Source organism: Dama dama, chromosome 24 (genome assembly GCF_033118175.1).
Source record: "Dama dama isolate Ldn47 chromosome 24, ASM3311817v1, whole genome shotgun sequence".
Taxonomy (NCBI): domain Eukaryota; kingdom Metazoa; phylum Chordata; class Mammalia; order Artiodactyla; family Cervidae; genus Dama; species Dama dama.
In genome coordinates this window covers 48,697,080-48,723,007 of record NC_083704.1, presented here as the reverse complement: position 1 = coordinate 48,723,007, position 25,928 = coordinate 48,697,080, and the positions used below count along the sequence as shown (strand labels likewise).

Genomic DNA, 25,928 nt, shown 5'->3' with positions numbered 1-25,928 from the left:
ATAAAAGCACTGCTTGAAAACCCAAAAGTACAGTGGACAACACATCTGCAAAATTTGTTTCAGATTTAGAAACGAACAGAGATAAATCTGTTGTTTTTCGATTGCATCCAAGTACTGCATTTCAGACTCTTTTGTTGACTATGATGGCTACTCCATTTCTTCTAAGGGATTCTTGCCCACAGTAGTAGATATAATGGTCATCTGAGTCAAATTCACCCATTCCAGTCCATTTTAGTTCGCTTTGTGGCACAATGGATAGTGCATTGGAATTCTTGCCAGGGTGTGGTTATTCAAATGTTGTGGTTTCGAGTCCCACCAGAGTCGAATTTTGATGTCTCCTCCTTCACTTCCATACAAAGGGGAAAAACAAGCTCCAATTCCATTTTCAAGACTTTAACCAAGAATACTTGCTGAAAGAGGGCTCTATGGTGTGTTTCTGGATCGTTCCACAACCTGGGGACGCTGGAGGCACCTTGGAAGTGGCGGCTCACGCTCTTGCCGACCACAGCCCGGGGCTAGTGCGCAAGCTTTGTAAAGCCTTGGGGGGAGGGCAGCCGACCCCCGCACCCCCCCCCCTTCCTACCTCGGCCCCCTCTCCCGTTACTGCCCCCACGCAGCCACCTTGCCCTGGCGGCCTCCCTCGGTGAGGGCTGTGGGTCTCTCCCCACCCTCGCGGCCAGCTCGGAGTCCTGCGGGCGGGCGGGCCCTGGGCCGCTCCCCTGCCTCTCCAGCCGTCGCCCCACTTGTGTCAGCAACCCCTCGCCACCCGCTCCGGACCTGGTTGCCCCGGGTGCTCGTCTGTTTCAGATTTAAAACCTTAAAATGTTTTATGTATCATATCCCTTTAACATTTTGCCCAAACTCTTGGTTTGTCAGAACAGAAAACTGGGAGATATGAGTAACAGCTTCATGTTTTGTGGTTGCTGAGAAAAAACATAATTTGATTTATTTAACTTCTCATCCACTGCAAATGCCAAGGGTTTTTCTTCTTTTAACCCCCACTGGCTTAGTGGCCTAAAGGCTCTAGTTCCCTGAAGGGACTCAATGTCCCCGGAGACGCACGAAGCACAGGGAATCTAAACCCAGAAACTACTCAGGCAGACAGAAGCGCCAGCAATAACATCTGTAGCGTCAAACCAAACACTTTTCAATCCTGCAGAAAAGGAAGCACCTGTGAATTCTGTACTGATGCCTCTATTTGTTACACCTTACTGCTTCCTCCTCCCTCAGAAAACATTATTAACCCAGTCTGTGGATTTATATTACCAGATTCTACTACTGACATTTTGACTTTCCAGATAATGTTACAGGAATGAAAACAAAGAGTACTAAAAATATAAAATATTAAGCTCAGATTCTTAAATTGTCAAGCTTCTGAAAAATAACATACCCTGAGTGAGATTCAGCAAAGACAACAGACTCAAATACATAAGGACTGCAGATTGGAATCATCAAATAAAATATATAAAATAACATGTATGAAATGTTTAAAGAAATACTGTAGCAGAAAACATGTTCACACAGAAACTGGCATACACATTTCACAGCAACAATATTCTTAATAGCTAAAGAGTGGAAACAACTGATGAATGGACAAACAGAATGTGGCATTATCCACAGAGTGAAATAAAGGAAACGAAGTATTGATACATATTATAATGAGGATGAATCCTAAGAGTATTATGCTAAGTGAAAGAAGGCACTAAGGCCATGTATTACTCGATCACATTTATATAAAATGTCCACAATATAAAAACCATAAAGACAGAAGTAGATTACTAGTTGCCAGAGACTGGTTGCGGCGGGAGAGGGTGGGAGAGAGAAAAATATGGAGTGAATGCTTAGTAAATAGGAAGTTTCTTTTGGGGGTGATGAAAATATTCTGAAGTAAGATAGTGGCAATGGTTGCATAACATTGCAAATTTATTAAAAATCACTTAATTGTATATTTTAAAATGGTGAGTCAATTAAGAAACATAACCAAGGGAACATCAGAATATAATCTCTACCTCCTAGAAGAGTCTCTGGCACATAATAAATCTTTCTGAAAGAATTAACAAGAATCTGTTTAAAAAAGAAAAAGGTAGACCTCAAAAAGAACCTAAGATAGCTTTTAGAAATTAAAAATAAATTCTGTGAAATTAGAAACTCAATGAATTGATTAAACAGCAAATAAGACACAGCTAAAGAAAGAATTTGCAATCTAGAATATACCTATGATGAAATGACTAAAAATGTAGTACAAATAAGGCAAAAAACACAAGACAGACTGACAGGGAGAACAGAATGATGCTTCAGAGTCCTAAGAAGTCAATCAAAAGAGAAAGAAGGAGAAGTATAATTCGAGAGATAATGACTAAAACATTCTTAGTTATTAGAAATAAAGATATAAATCTATAAACATGAAAAAATATACACCAAGTTGGATAAATAAGAAATCTACACCTAGATATATTTAATGTAACTGTAGAACATCAAAGACAAAGAAAGAATTTAAAAAGCAACCAGAAAAAAACAATGACCTACAAAGAAACCATCATCAGACTACAACTGGATCTCTCAACAAAAATAGAAGCCAGAAGACCTTGTAGCATATACAGTCAAAGTGCTAAGGGAAAACAGCTGTCAACCTGAATTGTGTCCCTAGGATTTAACAATTAAATAATACACATTTTTCTCAAATCCAGACTGGACACATACAAAACTGAACAGAGTTTTATAAAGTCAAATCTCAAAAAAATTTCAAATAATTACATATCTTGATTTCAATGCAATTCAAAGAAAAAAACGTATTCACATACATTTGAAAATTTAAAAATATACCTCTACATCATGTGACAAACTGGAAGTCATAATGGAAACTTTAAAAAACAGTTAGAACTGAAAAACAATGAAAACACTACATATTAAAACATGTGGAAAGTAACTAAAAAAGTACCTGGAACTCAAAGTTCATTGACCATTCTATCTTATGTAAGAAGTCAGTAAAAACTAAATACCAACACCCCTCCCAAGTAGACTAAAACTAATAGTTGAAATTAACAGACCACGAAAACAAAGGTACAACGGAGGATCAAAACCAAAATTTGGTTCTTCAGATGAATAAAGGCAACAAACCTTTGGGGAAAAGTACTAGTAAGAGACAGCATAATAAAACACTATTTGTAAAAATGCTCACAGTAGCTATTAAAAACACTATAAAAATAATCCTCACTTGGTACATTTTCTAAAAATAGAAATCAACCATTTCCTAAAAATAAATAAAACCATAATATACCCAACAAGCTTATTCTAAGATTTTTTTTTTTTAAAGTAAACTGATTTTTAAATTTTGGGGGGAAGAAAAAAAAAAGCTCAATCTCAAATAGCAAAACACTCCGAAAGCAATGAAAAAAGTGGGCAATTTGCCCTACCTGATAATCAAGACTTCTTAGTGGAGAGAGGATGGACTATTTAGTAAATGGTTCACGAACAACTTGTTAGATTCATATTGGGGGAAAAAATGAGACTGGAATCCTTTTGTGTGTTGTAGCACACAAAAGTTAAAAAAAAATACATATACATAGATTTTTTTTAAAGTTATGTGTCAGATGCTTATCAGAATTATCTTGGAATTTTTTGAAAAACACAAATGCCCAGGTATTGCTTTTATTCCTCCAGATATGTTTCTAATGAGCAGTTATGTTTAAAAACACCTGGACTGTATGATTATCTTTTACTTTTTACCTAGTTTCACTTTTTCTATTTCATATTCAGTGTTCCCATTTCATTTAGTTTATGTTTTCCAATTCCCCCCTCTTTTCTTGATGTTCTTTCTCAAGCCTTTATCAAGTGTAGTAGAAAAACTTCTGTATACAAGTATATAAATAATATGTATAATATATATATTCAAGAAAATTTAAGAATTTTTGCCTAACAAAAAATTTATGACATTTTGATTCTACTTGTTTGACTTAGTATGAATAGAATGCTAGATTTCTAACAAAAAAACAGATATGCAACAAGCAACAAAGGTTTAATGTATAGCACAAGGAACTATAGTCAGTATCTTATAAAAACCTATAATGGAAAATAATTTCAAAAATAATATATGTGTATATGTATAACTGAATCACCTTGCTGTGCTCCTGGAACACCGTAAGTCAACTATACTTCAATAAAATACATATATATTAAGGAAAAAAGCTAAGTGCAAAAAGAAAAAATCATAACACATTCAAAACAATATAGGATACTATCTATAAGATTTAGAAACAAGGGAAGATTTCTTAAACAAGTCACTAACAGTACTTAACATTTAGACAGACAAATTCAATTACATCACAGTTATGAATCTCCGAAAAACACTGTGAATAAAGCGGAAAGGCAAGTGTAAACCATGAAACAGATCACAGCACACAGCCGAGCATCAGTTCCCAGAATAAACACGCAGCTCCTCAAACTAATAAGAAGACACGAGCCACTCTGTGTTGGAATATCATCTGCAAAAGTACTGAATCACTATGCTATATAACTGAAACTAGCACAATACTGTAAATAAACCATACTAAAAACCACAAGACATTGAAAAGGAAAAATTGGCAACAGAACATTAAAAGACACTTAAAGTCTGACTATATCAAGTAATTATGAAGATGTGAGTTAATGGGAACTTGGTACTGAGGGTATAAACTGGTACAACCACTTAAAATGATTTTGTAAAGCCAGTCATATGTTATGATTCAGTAATTCTACTTCTAAATAATAAATCTAATATACTAAATGTATACCTGAGAAAAAATTACCCTGAATATGTACACCAAGAGACTCAAAAATTCTATCAGAGACAATATTCAAATTTAGGAACATTTCTCTCATTTTTTCTTATACTAAAGTCAACTTTAAGAATTTGACTTCACTGTGTTGTACACCTGAAACTAACACATTATAAATCAAGTATACTCCAATAACATTAAAAAAAAAAAAAAAGAGTCAAAAAATAAATGAATAAAGAGTTAATTTCACTGACCATCAACTGAGAGTTTAGTATTTTACTTATCTTATAAATATCCCTGTGGGAAAATACAACTTTCCTGAATTCTGTGTCCCTGCAAAAAGCCCTAGCCTTCTGACATGCAGAAATGTATATAGTGTTTGTTTTCATTTCCCCCAGAAATATTACACTCTTCACACATTTTAAGAATTACATCTATAGACAATTTCCTAGTTTAGTGCTCTGATCCAAAAGGATACATTTCTCCTATCTCCCTAAAAGTGCTAAGTGAGCACACAAAAGTTTACAGTACAGATTAGGTTCCTAGGTTAAGTCCCACGGTGCCTGGAAGACTGAAGAGCTATCTCCCTAGGTATTTAGGTCCAAGAGGGCTAACTGGCTCCAGAAAAGACTATTCACCAAAGGTTGGAGTTAACATTGATTACATTTTCAAGGATATCTTTTCAGGAGAGAAGGGAAATGGTTGCCTCCTTCCCTTTATGTAGGAAAAATCATCTCACCCGTTGCCTATGGACTGTCCAACTACTTGCATAGACTAACCGACCTGAGTCTGGATACACTGCCCTAAGGGTACAAAATAGAGCAAAGGAGAGCCAACACATGTATTACCTACTGTGAGAAGGTAATTCTCTGATCCAGAATATCTCCTGTATGTATTCAGGATAAAATTATTTAGAACCCAAGAGTCCCCAGTGTACCTCCCATTATTACGACAACTATGAAGGACGTAGCTATAAGTAGAATAATTCCCAATGGGGCTTGCAGGAAAGGGGGGAGCTATACAAAATGTCAGTTCATTAGATTCACGTGGTGTATCCTTATGGAACGCCTGTGCCCTCTAAGACAGAGGATCTTACTTTACTTCTTGATTCTGACCCAGTCCTCCAAAAACCTAACTTTATACTTGCTCAGGTGAAGAACAAAATGCTAGTATCCTTCCTATCCTGATTTTCACTATTAGGCACTAAACAGACATTGTATTTTTGTGATAAAACTCCTCAATGTCCAGATTCACAATATGCATTCTATGAAATTTAAGAACTGAACAGATTTGGATAACTCAATATTCCATTATATCCAAACCTACAACCTAAACTTTCACTTAATCAACTCAGGAACTGAATAGATTTTGATCCTGAGGAATGCTTGTATCACAGATGAGCTTGGCGGGATTGGGGGAGGTGGGGGTGGTGGGGGTGGTGGTGGTAAGAAACACAAAGATAAATGTAAATGGATGTCCACATATATGTAAACGTGCATATGCGTGTGTTCAAAGATGCCTAACCTACAGCTTTATAGCTGATCTCAAAGTTATTGCTAGTAAGTGTACAAACTCTGCCTATAAATTCTGTATATAATTTGACTCTCCCACCTATAAACGACGGATTGATTAAGCAAATGTATAACCATACAATGAAATTCTATGTAGTCATCTATCAAGTCACAAGTTCTAAAAAAAAAAAAAAATCACTGCTACAACTCTCCATTTGACTACGTGGAAACCGAGGCTCAAAAAATGAGGAGTAAAAAGACAACTGCTGAAAACTTTGTATTAAACAGCATACTTGTGCAAAAAAAATTCTATTCCTCGCTATTGGAATGTCCCTTAAACATTTGAACACAAGCTCACCTACCTCATGTTAACAGAAATCATGGAATAGCCACTCTTTCCTGCAATCATCTCCTCGCCTTCAACTAACCTATTCATAATAGCATCATATAACCATTTTTGATTCATTCCTGAATCCATCACAGTCTGATGCCTGAACTAGTAATCCCTTCACCGAAACTCAATATACTCAATATGCACTAAATTAGATACTACCTAGTAAATATCCCTTAAATCGATCTCTTCATTATCCTTTTTCATCACACCTACCATTACTCTAAATGGTAGTTTCCTACCTCATCTCCCCTCTCAATTCATTCTCTACAGAGAAACCAAAGTAAATTTTCAAAACACAGCTCTCATCACATTACACACATAATCAAAACCTCATCCCATTCTTTAAAGTCTATTTCTATCAAGTCCAAACGTACAAACATTTGAGCACAACACAGCCCCCTACACACTTTTCTAGCCCTATTTTCTACCACTTTACCCTCTACTATTTTTATACTTTCAACCTCATCAAGGGCCTTGTTCTTTCTGAATCTTCAAACATGGCACAGTCTCTACTGGAACAAACGAGTAACTCCATTCACCACATAATCCAGGAAAATAGTCTCCTGTCTCATTCTTTACCAAACTATACGCCCTGCATAAAAATGGGGTAATAAGTACTTGCTGAATATCACAGTCACAAAACACAATCAAGATACTTCACGGAAAAGACTAGTCTATAGAGGATCTAGCGTCATGGCTAAAATAGAAAAGCACCAAAAGACCATAACACTTTTAACCAAATGGCAACAACAGAGACTTCGTGGTATTTTCAGAAGCAAAAATGAAATAAACTGAAACGTTACCATAATCACTTATTAATATGCACGTTTCTTAGGAAGAAGAAGGAACATCTGAAAACCTTTAACTCACAAGTTTCTCCTTCTCTAGTTTCTGCAGCAAACTCTCCATGTTACTTCCAATCCTTGTCTTTTCTACAACTTCATAAAGGCTGCAATACATTCCATTCTTCAAAACTGACATAAGAAAAAATACAGTTAGTATTCAAATCAAGTCTGCTTCTTATATATTGTAATAAAATTAAATTGCTCTACCTTCATTTGGACCAAAGTAAGTTTCCTTATAAAATAGCGCTGGAGGGATTTTCTGTTTCAGTTGATCCATACTCATAACTGTTTCAACATCTAACTTCTCAGGACTGAAAGAAAATTGAAAAGGCTTATTTGCCTTATCTGTATTTTTAACTCTAGTAATGTTCTCTCTCAATCACTCTCTCTCTCTCAGACACATGTATCTGGATGGAATACAGATGAGCGTATTTATTAATATCATACTTGATATTTGATATGTGAAGTTCACATGTATATACGGGTAGCTAAATAGCCCAGCAATATTACCAACCTCCTTTCTTTACGCCAGAAGCTAACACCAATTTTACCAGCCACAAAGGATAAAAAGTTGTCATTTTATTAAAGGCAATTCATGTATGAACAGTTAAATTGCTCTTCTACCATTTATGAGGGCCCATAACATTTACTGTGGTGTAGCAAAAGATCATTATAAATCTTTCTATTCCGACTTATGTTGCAAAGGACTGAAAACAGCCTATAAATTTTAACTAAACTGACCACATCAAAATGTTTTCAACAAAGAAGTGTTAACTTTTAAGTCTATCATGTTCAAATTGCTAAATAAAAAATGTATCTACATAGTACAAAACTTCGAAAAATCACTTTTAATATTTAAATCACTAAGAAAAAGTTTCATGCCATGAATGTAACTATGTAAATATAACTGTAAATATAAATTATTTACATTTAAATTTAAATGTACATTTAAATGTAAATATAACTATTTAGCCTACCTGCAAATCAAGACAGAAAAGCAGAGAGCTTTTTTTAACCCAAGTTTCCAAGTTATCAAATCAATCTTTTTTTAAAAAACAAATCAGTATTAACATTTAAGTTCTTATGGATCAAAGTAAAAGTTAAATGTAAGAAAAACCGAAACAAAATTTAAACGTAAGAACTGAATAATTAGCAACTAATTGCTACTTTCTTACAATACAACATACTTACAGCTTGATAGGCAAAAAAGGGCGAGTGGCTGACCTCAGAGAAATATAACACAAAAGCTTTCCTTTATTTAAAAGCTGTCCTTTCCACAATGTGTAGTTAAATTTATCTAAATAAAAAGAAAAACGACACAACTCAGACTCTCAGCAACCCAGAAGCAAATACATGTTTACTAGATAAAAGGGGAAAAATATCCAGAAACAGTTTTAGTATAACAATTACCAAAAAAAAAAAAAAAAAAGTCTTGACATTTCTATTTACAGAGAATTCAAATAATCAGATTTTTGTTTTGGGTATCTCTTCTCGTACAAAATTATTCCAGATGAAAGAGATAACAAATTTATTTGCCTACATATCCTCCTATCAGAATGCTGAGGAGCAAAGACAATACAGTACTGCCCTCCACTTCCCCGAAAAGGAGAAATCCAGTCAACTACAGGAACTCCACACAATGTTACATAGGTTTCACTTGCGTTCTTTTCATTGTGGAGAAACTTGCAGATAGAAAATGTCAATATTGCTTTTAATCTTCTCTCTTTAACTCTAAATCTCTGATGAAATTAATACTTGTCTGAGTTGTGAAGCTTGTTTTATTTTTTTTACCTTTATCAATCAAAGTGCTACAATTCTTTGAACTATTCACAGTACCAGCAAATTCTCAAAGGAGACCTTATGTTTGGATAACCAAGCGTCAATGCTACATCATAACACGGCCTCCAGTTTTTTCATACTTTGCAGAGTCTCATTCATTATAAAAATAAAGAAAGCACTTATTTCTTTACGCAACATAATTCTTCTGATTTATAAAACTAAAGGAAAGAAATACAAGAATCTTACCTGTGTTTCTATCTGCATTAAAGCTGTTAGATCTACAAATAAATTTTTTTTAAAAAAAGAGAAATATTACTGATTGCTAACAACATTAAAGTTAACATTCAGGACCTTGATAGAAGTGCTATTTTCAATGGCATACTGTACAAAAAATTTAAATCCTTCCAAGCATGAAGAACAAATTACTTATTATAACATTTAATAAACCCAAGTCTACGTGGAAAAATCAGAATTACTTACTTGCCTCAAAAATTTCCCCAAAAATACCCATCAGGAGAGAATCTAGTCCTTTAAAGTCTCTGTCAATTACTTGATTATGGTGATGAGATTTGAAGAAATAGCCTCAATCATATTCAAACATGTTCATTGTTCAATAAATATTTACTAAGCTTCTATTATTTATTAGGCACAGTTCTGGATAACAGAATTACAGGGAGGACAAAACCCTTGCCTTCACAGAGCTTACAATTTCATAAGGAAGACAGAAAACAGTCAAAAAGTAAATGTACAGTTTGCCAGAGGATGATCATTTTGTGCTCTGCAACAAAAAAGCCACTACAACAAGCCCATGTACCTCAACTAAAGAGTTGCTTGCAGCAACTATTGTATAGCAACAAGACCCAGGGCAGCCAAAAAAAAAAAAAATGCATCTGAGGGAATTCCTGGCAGTCCAGTGGTTAGGACTCTGCACTTTCACTGCCAAGGGCCAGGGTTTGATCCCTAGTCGGGGAACTAAGATCCCTCATGCCGTGTGGCAGCCAAAAACAAAACAAAAAACAGCATTGATACCAACTACACAAATTTTCAGTATCAGGAAAAAAGGTTAATCAATGAGGTTTTAGTAAATTTTAGTTTTTATTTCCAGACATCTGTCTTTCTAATTTAATTCTTAAAAGTCATCATGAACAATCCTGTATTTAATGAATTTCAAGAGAAGCAAAAACAAAAAAATGGAAAGTGCTCCTCCTAACTCAGCAGTGCAGGATACGTGACAACAGATTCTAAATGACATGTTTAAGATTCACAAGTCTTACCTTGATGAAGGTACGAACTTCTGAGTTTGTATATCGTCTTTATAAGCAAAAGACACAACTGCGTATGGACACACGTGTCTTGGTCTTCGCCTTGGCTCATCAAAGACATACTCATAAAAATAATACTAAAAATAAGAAAACGCAAAGTTACCTCTCTTAAGAAGGCAAGAATTACAGAGTGGAATGTTATATTTATCTGCCTGATACCTGAGAAACACAATATAACTGAAGTACCTCTAATGAAAAGTTATCTTTAAGCACTGCCTGTCAATTTATTTAAAATAATTTGTACTTTATATTAATTTCATAATATAAAAATATTGTGCTTATATACACACACACACACACGCATTGTATGTATATATGTATCTCAAATGACAGGATACTAAAAAAGTTCTTCTGAAGAGCTGCTTCAGCTCCTCAGCTTCTGAAGAGCTGACCACTGGGAATGTGCAACAAATCTCAAAAAAATGTAACAAATGGAACCTAACTTCCATGTCAGCTCACAAAAGCCACTGCTGTGGAAATAAAATAGTAAAAACACAATCTCAAGCAAACTACTACTATGCTCATTATTTCAAAGGAAAAACAAATTCTTGACTCCAACTGCAGACTAGGCAATATAGGGAAGGTGGCAGAGATTACAAACATCGGTGACAATACTACTACTGTCCAGAAGGCAATGAAATGAGTTAGTCCAGATGATTTTGGTGAATATAATTTTTGCTAAAAGGTCTTACCCACAGAGATTCTTCAAAAACAAAGGAGAAAGTATAAATTTTTTTTTAATGTAAATAAAGTAAAACATCAAAGAAAGGGAGAAAAAAAAAAAGAGAACATTTCCAGGAGGTGAGCACCACCATTTCTATACACAATCCCTTTAGATATACACATTAAAAAAAATAATAATAACATTCCTTTATAGTCAAACACCATATAAAACCATGACTGATATCAAATATTATACTTTTTAGGTATGTGTAGTTTACTATAAATCAATTATACCTGAATAAAGCTAAAAAATGAACTGCTTGAATTTTAGAAAAATACTAATAAAAATAGAATCTATCAAATCAGTAACACAAAGAATAAGAATTAAGGTAATTCAGGGGGCTTTAACTTTGCCTTGAAGGTTGAGTAATATTTTATCAGACAGGAATTTTCAGGCCATGAGAAACCAAGGCTTTAAGATGAAATGAGATCACAGAGGGCAGGAATCATACAAAAAAACAGGCTGGAGGTCATTCTACAAGCAGGGAGAACTAGTAAGGCTAAGGAATCTGAATATCACCCTGAGGAGGACCACTGTATGTTTCTGAGCTGTCTTGCAAACACTGAACAAACAGCAGGGCGAATCACTGGACGATGGCAGTGCTAAGTCTAGACTAGTGTGGTGGCAGAGGGAACTGAAAGGGAGATATTTTAAGGTATTTAGTGACAAACTGATACGAGGTCATAACACTAAAGTGGATCCAGGCACCTACCTGAGTAAGCTCATAGGCTCTGTAAGCCAGAAGTGATGTAATTCTATTAACATTCTTCGACACATGACATTCATGCTTTGGTGTTGGGTCCGAAGCACTTTTACTTAATACAGATTCTGAACTTTTTACACCCATGGGGTCATATACACTCTTTATTTTACCCTAAAATAGAGAAAACCTTTCACGTCCATCAAAACCTTATTATTGACTGTATGACATTAATATGATAGTATACCTCTGAATACAGATCATTTATAACAGTTTTTTTTCTTTAATACTTGGTAATAAAGTAATAGCCAAAACATTTTAAAAATATTGAAGCAGTAAGAAAAAGTTACCCTGCCCTAGAAAAAAAGTTTTGAATTTGTTTAATACAAGGAAATAAAACCTTTCTTCACAACACTCTTCACTTGTTTAAGTGACATTATCAACATATTTCCCTCTTTCATTCTTTTCGTTGGAAAGGAAAGCTAACTTTAAGGTTCAGTAAATTCAGATTAAAGATGGCAAATCTCTCTAAAAAGTATCTTATATACCAAACACAAGCAACTACTGGCTTTTAATCAAACTCCTAATACAAATCAAATGTTATCTTTGATATATTAATTATTAAAGTCAAAATTACCTTCATTATTTTAAAAATAACCACATCACCCACTGCCCCAGCTTCCAAAGGATTAGCTTGTAGCAAATCAGCATACCTAGAAAGATAGACACCTAGTAAAGAGACAAATGAAAGAATCATTAATAAAGACACAAATATATAAAGTCCAAATACTTAACCTAAGTATTATAATTATATAATATTCTGAGATAAAATTATAAGAGATATTATAAGATTATAATAAGAAATAAAGAGATAGTTACAAGAGATGAAAGGTATCACACTTTTAAAAAAAAATGTAATGACGGTAAAGATAGATGATATTGAACCAAAGCAAAAATAAAACCAGAAAAATAACATGAAACTAATCAAGTTTCTCAGTATCACTAGGACTAGACTAAGACATTAAAAGAAAAAAAAGATAACCCTTATTCAATTCCAAGTATGCAACATCAGAAACAAAGAATAAAACTGGTTTTACACTGCAGAACCTGAAACTAGTCTCTCTTTCTGGGAACATGACAAGCATGCATGAACTGAATTTTCAGGATTTGCAGCAAAACTAGAAAATATATTTTAAAGGGCAATTTAGGAGTAGGTATATGGAAAAAGAAAAAAAGATTACCCATGGAAGGATTGCCAAGAATTGTTATTTTGGACTGGCCCACCTGTAGTCCTTTTTCACATATGCTCTGAACCTAAATAAACAAAACATGCCATCTTGCAGTCACATTACATTAAAAATGTGAAAAGATACTCTATAAACTCGTTTTAAGTAAAATCCAAGCCTCTAAACTATATTTTTACATTACAGAAATTATAAATATACATGCTAGTTTACTTATAACAACTAAATATCAGTGTAAAACTGGTTTAAATTTCCAATGTAACCATAGTTGAAATCTATTTTTCGTTTATGCCAAGTCAGACAGATACTCAGAATTCACGACATTTGTATATATAAGCATTCCCTTTTAGGGAGAATTAGAATTGGCAAAATATTTGAGAGATAGTAACTCCATCTAAACATCAAAGGAGAAAAAATAGTTCTCAGCACATATAATCTGCAATAGAGAACATAATCTACTTTTTTTGATCTTTATTTTTAGTAAGAGGATAATTGCTTTACAATATAATGTTAGTTTCTGCCATATAACAAGATTAAAAAACCATAGGTATACATATGTCCCCTTCCTCTCAAATCTCCCTCCCAACCTTCCACCTGATAATCTACTTTAATAAAAGGAAAAGTATTTATCATCTATTACATTTGGGGGGGAGTGGGAAATAGCTCTGAACAAAGAAAAAAATGAACATATCTGAAAAACAAATCACAAAACAATGAAATACTCTGCGCTACTAAATCACTTTTCCATTTATACATCAACAAATTATTAGTTTATAAAAATCAAGTGTACTGAATAACTGCAAATTTAGTAACCTACAATGCAAACATTTTCAAATTATTTTTTATAAAATGAGTTCACTTACCTTATACCGATCAACCATCAGAAATGCATAGGATTCTGAAAGCTCTTTATCTAAACGACCATCAAACTTCAGTTCTCTTCGCTTTTCTGTAAACTAAATGAAATTAAATCTGTAACAATGCCTTAGCATGTGTCTGTGTTTTTTCAAGTGAAGAGTTTCAGGAATTTCTCAGAAATTCCAGATCAGTACTTCTTTGGTGGTCCAGTCATTAGGACTCTGCACTCCCACTGCTAGGCACCCAATTATGATCCCTGGTCCGGGAACTAAGATCCCACAAGCTGTGAGGCACAGCAAAAAAATTCCAAACCTACCAAAATGGAAATTATCTTTTCTCTCCTTGAAATTTATGCACTTCATTGTTTCCTCATTATAATTAGCTCTTTAGTCTTAAAATATAGTCAAATAAGCCTCTAGTGCTAAACAATTTTAACTAAAATTCTATTAAAATCTTACCACACTGTTTTTTTAAAAGCTGCAATGGGTCTTCGATGCTGCCACGGGCTTTTTCTAGTTGTGGCAAGTAGGGGCTACTCTTCTAGAGGAACTTCTCACTGCAGTGGCTTCTCTTGTTGCAGAGCACAGGCTCTAGGGCACTCAGGCTTCGGGAGCTGTGGCTCTCCAGCTCTAGAGCAGCTCAATAGTTGTGGCACATGGGTTTAGCTGCCTCATGGCATGTATGATCTTTCCATACAAGGGATCGAACTTGTGTCCCTCTGCACTGGCAGGCTGATTCTTAACCACTGGACCACAGGGAAGTCCCTCCCATAGATTTTTAAGTTCATATTTTGATTATCTTTGGATTTCTCGTTTTATCTGACATGGTGCATAGCATATAGTTGTTTTCATTGCTGAGTGGTGTCTGATTCTTTGTGACTACATGGACTGTAGTCCGCCAGGCTTCTCTGTCCATGGGATTTCCCAGGCAAAAATACTGGAGAGGGCTGCCATTTCCTTCTCCAGGGTTCTCAACCCAGGGATCGAACAGACGTCTCCTGCATTAACATGCAGATTATTTAACACTGAGCCACCAGGGATGACCCACTGCATATAGTAGGTGGCTTAATAAATCTTTGTTTAATGACCAACTTCTAGACTATAAACCCAATTACAACAAGGAAAAATGTTTCATTTCTTTGCAACTGTATTCTCAGTGCCAAGTACATAAGCCATGCTCTGTACCCGTAAGAGTGACTTGATCTAAGTACATCTGAACTGTAAGTCACCCTAGACTGCTAGCGTTCACTTTAGACACATACAGATATGGAGCCTGTATCTAACAGATTTACATGCAATATTCAGGCTGTTACTGATCTTCAATAATATAATGAAGTTTTAGACTAAATTTTTATATGAATTAACAAATAATCCCTATCATACCATGAAACCACATCAAACTACCAAGGTTTTAATTTTGTCTGGGAGCCAGTAACATTTAGTTACTTTAGGGATCTTTTCAAAGTTAAATACTGACAGCACTGGATTAACCAACTTTAAAAGTACAAAATTAATAGCATTTCATGTGCATTAGAAAGCAGTATACACATCAAATATTTCCAAACACGTCATTTGTATTAACTCCAAGACTATTATGGCTTTTCCTAAACCAAAACTCAAACAGTATTCCAATTTGTACATGAAACTTTAATTCACTACCTAAAAGTCTCAAATACTCCCCTTTGTTCTAAGAATTTCTACTAATGATATTAAATTCAATTCAATTACCTGGCAATAATTAAGGGAAAAATTAAACATATCCTAAAAATAAATGCACATCTTATTTCATTAACCTTGGAACCTAAGACACAACACACTCTTAGAGATTCCACTTAACTAACATGTGCTTGAAAGATCAAAAGCCTTCTGATGAATTTACAATGATGCCATTAAACAATAAGTTATCACTATGCTTAAGATTCATTTTTAATAAAAGAAGTTATTTTATACAATCACACAGTAACACACAGATAAACGCAGTGCAATATCAATAGTGTTTAGGGGAAAAAACGTGTCATTTAAAACTTGTTTTTCCCTTTCATAATTTGGCTTTCCAAAGAACTTCAGCATTTTTTTTAAAAAAGTAAAACAAATACCAGGCTATTAACTGGTTCTGAAGAGTCTTACAAAAGGCACAATCTAAAACATACCTCCTTTTCCAAAAGCTCGTTATGTATCAAGCAAGCACGCCTGTAGTTAAAATTTGCTACTGAAGTTGGTTCAAGGTAAGATGAGTGGAGAATATTTAAAACATCTTCAAATTCCCGAGAGCCTGGAGTTAGTGGCTGAAAAAGTGCTAAAATGAAAAACAGTATCAATTTTAAAATTCCATCTTAAAAGTAGTTTCTTATATTTTTGTGGCTTTAAAATAACTTTATAAATAGAGTGAAAAAAATGATCAAAGCTATCTTATTTTGTGAAGTGCAAAAGACAGTTAATTGAAGAAAAAGTCTAGCTGCCTATTACTTGGGTGTTTTGTGACATGTGAAAGAAATACTGATTAATTCATTGAAGAAAAAACTATAGGAATGAGCATCTGGCATTACACATGCAGAAAAGGAAGCTACAATTTGGCAAAACTTAGCAGATACTACACTAGGCAACCTAAACTACTTAAAGATGTCTGTGTATATTACTCAAAAGAAACTGCATAAACTCAAATTACCTCAACTCTTATTTTATGTTACACATAAGTAGTATGTCTAGGACCATTTATTTTAGCAAATTAAATGCTTACGCCATAAGTAGAAGCATAAAAACACTTAAGACATTTAGGTGTCTATAGAATAAAATTATTCTATTTGGTTTTTAAAACTAAAGTTGGAATAACATGCTGCATCCATTACCTTCTTGCATTACCAACATAAAGTAGGAGGGTATTTACTACGAAAACTTGTTGAAATGGAAAGATGCGGGACCTTGGAGTCAAACCTGGACACAAATATCAGCTCCAGTATTTACTGGCTTCGTGAGAGACTCCAGGCAAACCAACTTAACCAAGTAAGCTCACTCCTTTCTTCAGTAAAAAGGAGAACGCGAGCTATCCTAATAACCACTACGATGCCATACACCATATAAGACAACACTTTGAAAAAGCTCTAAGCACAGCATCTCGTGCAAACTAACACGGTCAAAGTTTTTATTCCCTACTTGGCCAACGACTACACACTCCCTTTATTTAAAAAAAAAAAACTTAAATAGTCAATCTGCTCTTCAATCAGGAGGCTAATAACCTCAAATTTCCACTTTGTGGATGAAATAATTTGACTTATAAACTTCAAACATCAAGTCTACATATATGTACACATTTTCCCCAAACCAAAAATAACCACTTTCACTGTTATTCACAGAACAGATGTTATATGCTATTATCTTAATTTTTTTCAAGATACTATTTATAAAGAACCAATAAATGTCAATCAAAATACCTTTAGGCCACTACTGGAAACAGTGTTCCACTTGTACTGAAGAGTAGCTGTTTCTACTGTATTCTCTATTCAGTTATTAAGCTTTAAAGAACATACTGTCAAAGGATATATCCATTCATTTACCAAACAATGTATATATTACAAAAGTTTCTGTAAAAGCAGTAGCTTTTAATGAGAGAATGTGTGCAGAACAAATGATTCCCACTACTTCAGAATTACACACTAAAAAAGCGAGGGGTGGATATAAAATCAACATTACTTATAATAATGCAACAAAGACAACAGGAGTAAACAGGGGGGAAAAACACTCAAAAAGAACTATTACATGCAACAAAGTATCCTATAATCAACTTTCCAGCAGAAGGATACACGCAATAATCTATTCATCACAAGCTCCACTAGAGGAGCTGTGACGCCTTCTTCCTTCTCTTTACTTGGGGCGCTGGCCCCAAGGTGAATGAATGAGGACGCGAGTAAAAACAAAAAAAGATAATAAAATTCGTCAAGATTTTTTTTTACACTAAATACAAATATGTTCTAAACTACCAAAATATGATTGTTGTCACTGTAAATTAGGTCTCACAAATTCAACAACTCAGTGATTTATATAAAGTAAAATGAAAGCTCAAGAATCAGCGAAAAATCCATCCTCTCAATTCAAATCTGTTTTACAGAATGTTGTAGGAGAAAATGTTTTATCTTTGTGTCTATCCCCAACTAAACTGGAAAAACTTGTGAGGGAAAACAGCATGTGGAGTAGTTTTTGTAGGCTTTCACATACAAAATAAGCAAGTGTGATTTTTAAAGTTGGATTTTATACATGATTATGTTTCTAAACTAACAAGTGCCTTCAGGTATCTAAAAATGTGACAAAAAAGTATCAAGTGGCTTTAAATGTCTGTATTTTACTAATCTACATAAAAGAAAATATTTAAAGATATTACAACACTATTTCCACCATCAATCTAACCAAAAGTGAAAGATATCAGTTAAATCATAAAAATGTATATAGAAATTAACTCTCAAATCACTCTCTAAAAAGTACTTAACATTTGTTTCATTCCAAAGCAATGTCCGAGAGTCACCTCAAATGTACTTAAGTAGTCTGCCAACGTGAAAACGTTTACTTGTGAGGTTTTGTTTTTTTTTTTTCCCAGAAAAAGGTGCAAGATTTTAGGTCTAACAAGAAATACTTGTATCCTAAGTATTTCAAATGTCTCAATTGGCTTTAGCAGTTAGGCTAGAGTTATAATTTCTATTTTTTATTCCCAGTTATCACTTTCTAGAAGAATAAAATTTTGCTATAACTACTTTTAAAGGTTTCAAGTCAATGTGCTAGTAATGGTAGTTTAGAAATATAAAATGTTCTGAAAGTACATTCCCTGGTGGTCTATTTGTCCTTAAGAACCACTGAAGCATGTATGTGATCAACACATCCTGTCACTTCTTTTAAAGAAAACATATAGATGTCACAGTATCATCATCTGAGGCAATAATAAATCTAAGACTACCCAAATAGGGAACAGAACATTTTATATATTAATCATCCATTTCACATAAGGAAGTCAGTATCCAATAAAACATTCTCCAGATTCTGACAATTTTTGAGTCTAACCATTAATGGCTCATTATTCCTTTTCAGGTATGTACTAATAGCTTTATACACATTATCTCATTTAATCACCAAAACCACCCAAGGAAGTTCATTATGGCTACTTCACAAATGAAACTGAGCTAACACTTAACTGGGCCCAAGGTTAATGTATGAATAGGGCAGGCGGAATTCAAAGTAGGCTCCCTAGCTGCAAATCCTACATCCTGAATGGTAAATAAAAGATGTAAATGGGCATACAAGAGCTGAAACCAATCATTCCAAGAGCTGGAAAAACAGAATTGTTTCCTTATTTTAGATCAAGAAACTGTATTAGCTATATGGATACTAGCTATAAGAAAAAAAGAATTTGATGTCTAGCATGTTCTTTCTAACCTCTTTTGTCTACTTTTAAATCTTTTTTTTTAAAAATCTCATTTCTTAATATTTGTCTCGTTTAATGCATTTAACAGGATCAAAAGCCATAACAACTTTTTTTGGTTTATAAAGGTTAACTAACAGCAGTCATTAATTCTTCCAGACATTAAGGAATACATAATTTTGATCATGTACAGGCTTTCCAACAAATCTGTTATGAGAAAGATAAGTTACTGAGTTTACTTCTGATATTAACAAGGTTTCTCTACTGACAAAACGGATTATGAATGCGTTTCATCATTTCTTTTCCCCTCCTTTCTGGCCACACCACGTGGCATGCAGGATCTTAATTCCCCAACCAGGAATTGAACCTGTGCCCCTGCAGGGGATGCAGTGTCTTAAGCACTGAATCACCAGGGAAGTCCCTCTTATAGATGTGTTTTTATGGGATTCAGGGAAAGAGAAAGGTACTTGGAGATATATAATTCAAATAAGGAAACTGATTATACCATCAAATCAGAACTAGAATATTTTATATTATTTGCAGCATACAAAACATAGTAAACATACTAAGAATTCAATGTTAAATTTAAGGAACTGGAACAGACATAAAACTAAGATCATCAAATAGCTTTGTTCCTCAGCCAAAGAAACATTTTTCGACTACTTTTATTAACTTATTTAGTATCAATGCCAATCTTTGTGTTTGTATTAAGATTATGTGAATGTAAAAAAAATATATATATATATATATATACCTAAGTGTAAAAACAAGCTAAACTTTTAAAATAAGATGGACCAATATTATAAAAATATACCAATGGAAAATATAAAATATGTATTTCAACTTACAGTAATTCATGGAAGAAAAGGTAATATGAGTAGGCTGGCAATCACATTGGTCTGCAATTCTCTCTGAATCTATCTCTGATGTCTACTAACGACTAAAATACAATGAATATCCATTTGTTCCTCACAACAGTTTATTTTAAAAATCACTTTTCTCCAGTCTAATAAAATTATTAGACATAATACTGTAGGAATGGATGATTCATCTCTAAATCACAACTGAAACATTAAGTGTAAAATTAAGAATGAACATTCTAGCAGAAATCTAGAGATAACAAACATGAAACTTAACCTTTTTGGACTGGGGAATATGTCAAAGAGTTTTTACCTCCATTACTTACAATTTGTATGATCCTATCAAATGTTTTATGTGAATGACTGAATTCTGCCTATACTTTACTGCTTGGAATACTTCTACCAATGGAAACCTGTGGTACCTGGAAACAAGTCATTCACATAAAACTTTTTAAAACATCATGCAAATTTCCTTAAGACACTTAATCCAAAGTCTTCAAAAAGATAACTCCAAACTTTGTGGGAAAAGATGGGGACATGGGAGGAGAATTGGTCATTAATTCTCCTAAACTAGACCAGTATGGACACAAATGCATGAGATCATTTAGTTTGTGATGCATCTCTTGCAGGTGCAGGAGAGCAGTTAATCTTGTTCCCTACATAAAGCACTAACCAAAAAACATTTCCCAGAAAGTCAATCATCACTACATCACTTCCTAAGAATTTTGAAGAGAAAAATTGTGTCAAATACAGTTACTGATTTTGAGGACTTACACTACTAGATTCTAGAGTAAAAGAAGGCAACAGTGAAACACCCACTGAGGAAATGCAATTCCACAATTTGGTAAAATGTAACAGTGCCTCCTTACAGTGCAGAGAGTAGCCTGTCCAGTAAGTAAAAAGAATTAACAATCATAAAGAGTAAAATTTTACTCTAGTCAACATATCACTTAATCTGTCAGTACTGTTTACATGTGTTAATTTTATAATGAACATAATTTGTCAATCTGAAAATTCCCCAGGATGAAGACATACTAAACATCACTAAATTTAATAGTTGTTAATTAAAAAAAAAAAAACAAACAAACATAACTTTTCTATAATGAAAAAGAAATAAGTATTTTACGCCTAGGTTCAAATTCCAACTCCACCTTTTACTAGCTGTGTGACTTTGGGCGAGTTATTTACCTCAGTAGTTCACTTTCCTTATCTGTAAAACGGGAATAGCACCTACCACACAGGATTACTTAGATTTAATTAACACATATAAACTGTTTGGAACAGCACCTACAACTTACTAAGCACTATGAAGTGTTTGCAATATTATCACTTAATTAGAATGGCAGTATTTTGGATGTTCTGCTACTGTGAAGACAAAGATAGGCAAGTTCTACTTAAAAAAGTTTATCTTTAAGCTACCAAGAATACAAGTCCTAATCTGTATTTTTACTGGAAAAGCAGTCACAAGCAAAGGCTTGCCATAGTAAATTACAAATGCAACAGAATCTTTGATACAGAAAAATTCAAGAAGAGGTATCTAATATTCATGATAAAAGACTCAGATGACCAGCATGAATACCTAGCCAAATTCTATACATAAGTGTTACCTTTCAAGTCTTCCAAGAGAGTATTATTTGGGGATCAAGTGTGAAACTAGCAGAACCTACTACACTGTTTTTGATAAAGCTGTTTTTTTTTTTTTTATGAAAAGTTGGATTTTTCTATGAAATTCCATCACCAAGTATTAACTTCCTTCACGTTGGGCAGGATGAAGTCCACGATGGTAAAAAGCTGCTTATTTCAGTTTTAAAAGCTCTATTTAAACTGCTACTGCACTATTTGAACAGCTGCTGCTTGGTGTAGAAATATTTACACAAGTTAAAAATTATTCATTTTCATTAAACATGAAAAAAGTTTACGTGTTATATTTTCCTTACCAAAACCTTCCTGAGAGAGAGGAGAAAGGTAACAGCCTCTGCCTCTAAGTGAAAATGGAAAATATAAATTTTCCCCAAGGGAGCATGAGACTCTGGGGAGAAAATGAGGTTTTATACTTCTTAATTCCTCAATTATATCTTTTAGTGTGTTCAAATGAAGTCTATTTTAGAGCAGCCTCTGAACATATTTAAAAAAAAACCACACACACTAGCCAACAGTTCCTAGTGCCATCCCACATTCCAAACAGATCAGGAGTTTTAGGCCAATTTTCTGGTCCTATGAGAAGTTAAAATGAGGTACATCGTGCGCTATGTTTTGGTTAAAACTTTTTAGAAAACGGACTGCAAAACTGTATCAAGCTAAAAAAAAAAATTAAAACAGGAAAAAGTTCAAGCTACCATTTTAACCTTACAATCAAGAGTCCATCCAAATCTACTCTTAACCTATTCTGTACCAATTTATAATTGAGGCTGAAATCTAATTTTCCTCTTATTGACTATACATCTTAACTAAATAAACCCAAACAATTGATGATCCTGACCCTTAAAGAATCCTCTTGAACCCTGAAATCTATTACATTAACTCAAAAGATATTTCTAGAAACAGTCCTCATGCTAGCGGAGGTAACTTCATCCTTCTCAGCCTGGTTTCTCACACCAAGAATTCCCTTGGCTTTCTCATCCAAACAGAAATTAACAACTTGACTTTTTTGTCAGTATCTTACTGACAAAAGGCTATCAATTTCAGTTGTGCAAATGTAGCGGTTGTGCACGTGCAGAGAGGAAGCACATGCTTCATTCAAGATTCTCCTTACCAAGACTCACGCTACAAACAAAAAACGTTTCCTACAAAGAAGAAAATTCCTATTACTTTCCAAAGTAAATCTGAAAAACGGAACCACGCACTAAAACAGGAGGAGGGGAAAAAAAAAAAAAAAAAAAAACCCGCTTTAAATTGACTAAATCCAGGCAGAGCACCCCAAATCACTGGATGGTCAAAAATTGTATTCTAAAAACAGAAAACGGTAATTTCCTCCATGAGACAGGTGTCACAATATGGCATAAAATTTTAGAAACGTTACATGGTCAATGTAACTGTTCCCATTTTTGTTCCACGAACCAGACTGGATCTCTCAAAAAAATTTTCCTGAAGTTCTCTCATTTGCAAAATCAAGTCGGTGACTCTTGGGCAAAAGCTCACCTCCATTTTTTTCATAGGGAAATTACTGCACCAAGAACCTACCTTCCCCATCTTTTCGAATACAACGAAAAACAAACTAAGGCTTGGATTTCAAGAGAGCCCTATCTAGCGCTTCAAAAACAGGGCGGGGGAAAAAAAACTACATGGAAATGAAGTGTGATGGAAAACAGCAGTGTGCATGAATCACATCTAACGGAGATTTCTAAACAAGGGAAGACGCTGACATCGATCAAATTTCAAGTAGACATAGAGCTGAAGAATTTCCACAGGGAGAAGCGCTTGTGGTCCTCGCAATGCAATGGCCTTGGAGAAAGCCCCAGAATCCATGGCCAGGGGTTATTTCCACAGTGAGACTTCAGAAGCATCTTTACAGGAGGACACATCAGCTTCTCTGCCTTCAAGGGCTGGGAAGGAGGGGCGCCGAGCACCATCTTTCCTCTCTGGGAGCTGCAGCCTTACGGACAAGCTTCAAAACTGAGCTACTTCCAACTTCCACGGGGAGAGAGGGAGCAGGGAGCGTGATTCCACCGCTTTCCTCTCGCACCAAGCGCAGCAGCTGGGCGGCCGAGGCTGAGGGGAGAGGCGGCTGGCGCTGCATGCGTGTTTACGTGTCTCGGATGGGTGTGGGAAGGAGACAGAGAGGTTCTAATGAAAAGATGGAGGGGAGAGAGAAAGAGGGGTTGGGAAAGAGGGGAAGCACCACCTTTCTTTTCTCTGCTCTTCCTGGGGATCTGAAAACTCCTCCTAATGGGTCTTTCGGGCTCTTCAGGGCCTTTGGGCAGTGCAGCCGCGCCCGCATCAGAGGAGTCCTGAGGCTGCTCGTGGCAGAGGCTCGGGGCGGCCTCGGAAGCCGCGGTCTCCTCAGGCCCGGCGCCGCCGCCGGGCTCCGCGATGCTGAGGCCGCCGCCATTTTGTGGGGAGGACTCAAGCTCCGGAAGCGTCTGCTTCATCTCGTCGTCTCCGCCGCCGCCACTTTCCCAGTTCGCGTCCGTCGGCGGAGAGACCTCCACCTCCGCAGCAGTCGCCATCGCGCCGGCGTGAGGAGCTCCGGGAAGCTTCGGCCGACAAGGTCGACGGGGGTGGGGGGAAGGGGCGGCGGGCCGGCCTCGCCGCCAAGCTGCTCTCAGCCCACCGACCCCCTTCCCCCCGTGGCCGCGGGCCGCTATCCCCGCCCAGCAGCCTCTCGGGAGCCCTAAAGCGGACGCCCCAACCGTGCCGCCCGGCCCCGGGAGCCGCTCCTCGCTCGGGCAGTTCTTCAGCCGGCCCCCGCCACTCAACGTGCTGGCGTCGGGGCCTGGAGGGGGCGGGGCCATCACGGAGCGTTCCGCCAATGAGGACGCGGTGCCCGCCTCCGCGGGTGCGGATAGACGGCGCTAGGGGGCGGAGTCTCGGAGCGCCCGAGCCCGCCAAAAAAGGGGCGACCGCAACACCAGACGAGTACCTCGACGCCGCTGCCCGCTGGGGGTTAGATGGGTCTCCCGGCGAGCTGCGAGTTCCCGGACCGCGTTCGGCCAGTGCTCCGGGCGAGGGAGGCGTGCGGCGCCAAGTCCTGGGAACGCAGGCGTCGCCTCTTTCCGGGCAAGATTACCTCGCTTCTCCCCGCAAGACTTGCATCGGCCAGAACCGGATAGAGGCAGTGGTTGTGGGATGATTCCGGCTTTGTTAAATATTTGCATGCATATATAAAGGCTTGAAGTGGTGATATGATAGTGACTGCAGCGATAAGAGCCTGAAAGCCACGGGGGCCCGCTTCAGTGACCTGTTAGTCCACTGGATCTTATATTTTTACAATAGATTGCTCCCACCCCGCCCGCCTATTTTTATCTAGAAGGGTTAGAACCAGTGGCACGCCTCCAGCAAGCTGTAAATTCCTTGGTCCTTTGATTTGACTTCACAGCCTAATGTTAACAGGATTTGGTTCTGGGGAGCTTGAGAAGGGCTGCTGGCTTTTAGATTTTCCATTGCTGTTTCAGTTTTCCTATAGCTAGTGTATATTAAAGAAAAATATACATTTGCAGCTACGTTAAAAGATACACAGCAAGCGATCGTCTTAGGTTAAAACAACTAGACAAGTTAGAAGGCCTTTTAAATAGCTTATGCTGGTTAGGTTGAAACTTTGGGCAATGGTGAATACAGAAATTTCTTGCGTTCTTTCTATATGCTAGGCACTGTACCTGGCGATTTATATATACTATGTTCATTAAATCCTCACAACAACAGATGTTAGGGAGATGCTATTATGCACAATTTAAAATAAGTGCTGCAGTTAGGAGTATGGGATTAATAGAAACACTACTATATATATCAAATAGATAAACAAGGATTTACTGTATAGCACATGGAATTCAATATCTTGTAACCTATTACAGAGAAGAATCTGTAAGTCATACAGTTCATTT

The 25,928-nt window shown here is 35.9% G+C and overlaps 1 protein-coding gene across 4 annotated transcripts in view; it reads right to left on the bottom strand.

Moving 5' to 3' along the window:
• Window positions 1-24,818, bottom strand: part of TASOR (transcription activation suppressor) — a 49,018-nt gene extending 24,200 nt beyond the window's left edge. For all 4 annotated transcript variants that reach the window (XM_061128333.1, XM_061128334.1, XM_061128331.1 and 1 more), the window contains exons 1-11: window positions 24,233-24,818; window positions 16,281-16,426; window positions 14,137-14,229; window positions 13,271-13,343; window positions 12,667-12,758; window positions 12,042-12,203; window positions 10,558-10,682; window positions 9,530-9,561; window positions 8,696-8,801; window positions 7,712-7,815; window positions 7,530-7,633 (exon numbers count right to left, since the gene is read on the bottom strand). In XM_061128333.1, coding sequence (XP_060984316.1) covers window positions 7,530-7,633; window positions 7,712-7,815; window positions 8,696-8,801; window positions 9,530-9,561; window positions 10,558-10,682; window positions 12,042-12,203; window positions 12,667-12,758; window positions 13,271-13,343; window positions 14,137-14,229; window positions 16,281-16,426; window positions 24,233-24,557 — 1,362 coding nt within the window. In that variant the 5' untranslated portion in view covers window positions 24,558-24,818. The remainder of the gene's footprint in view (window positions 1-7,529; window positions 7,634-7,711; window positions 7,816-8,695; window positions 8,802-9,529; window positions 9,562-10,557; window positions 10,683-12,041; window positions 12,204-12,666; window positions 12,759-13,270; window positions 13,344-14,136; window positions 14,230-16,280; window positions 16,427-24,232) is intronic.
• Between the last annotated feature and the right edge of the window lie 1,110 nt (window positions 24,819-25,928).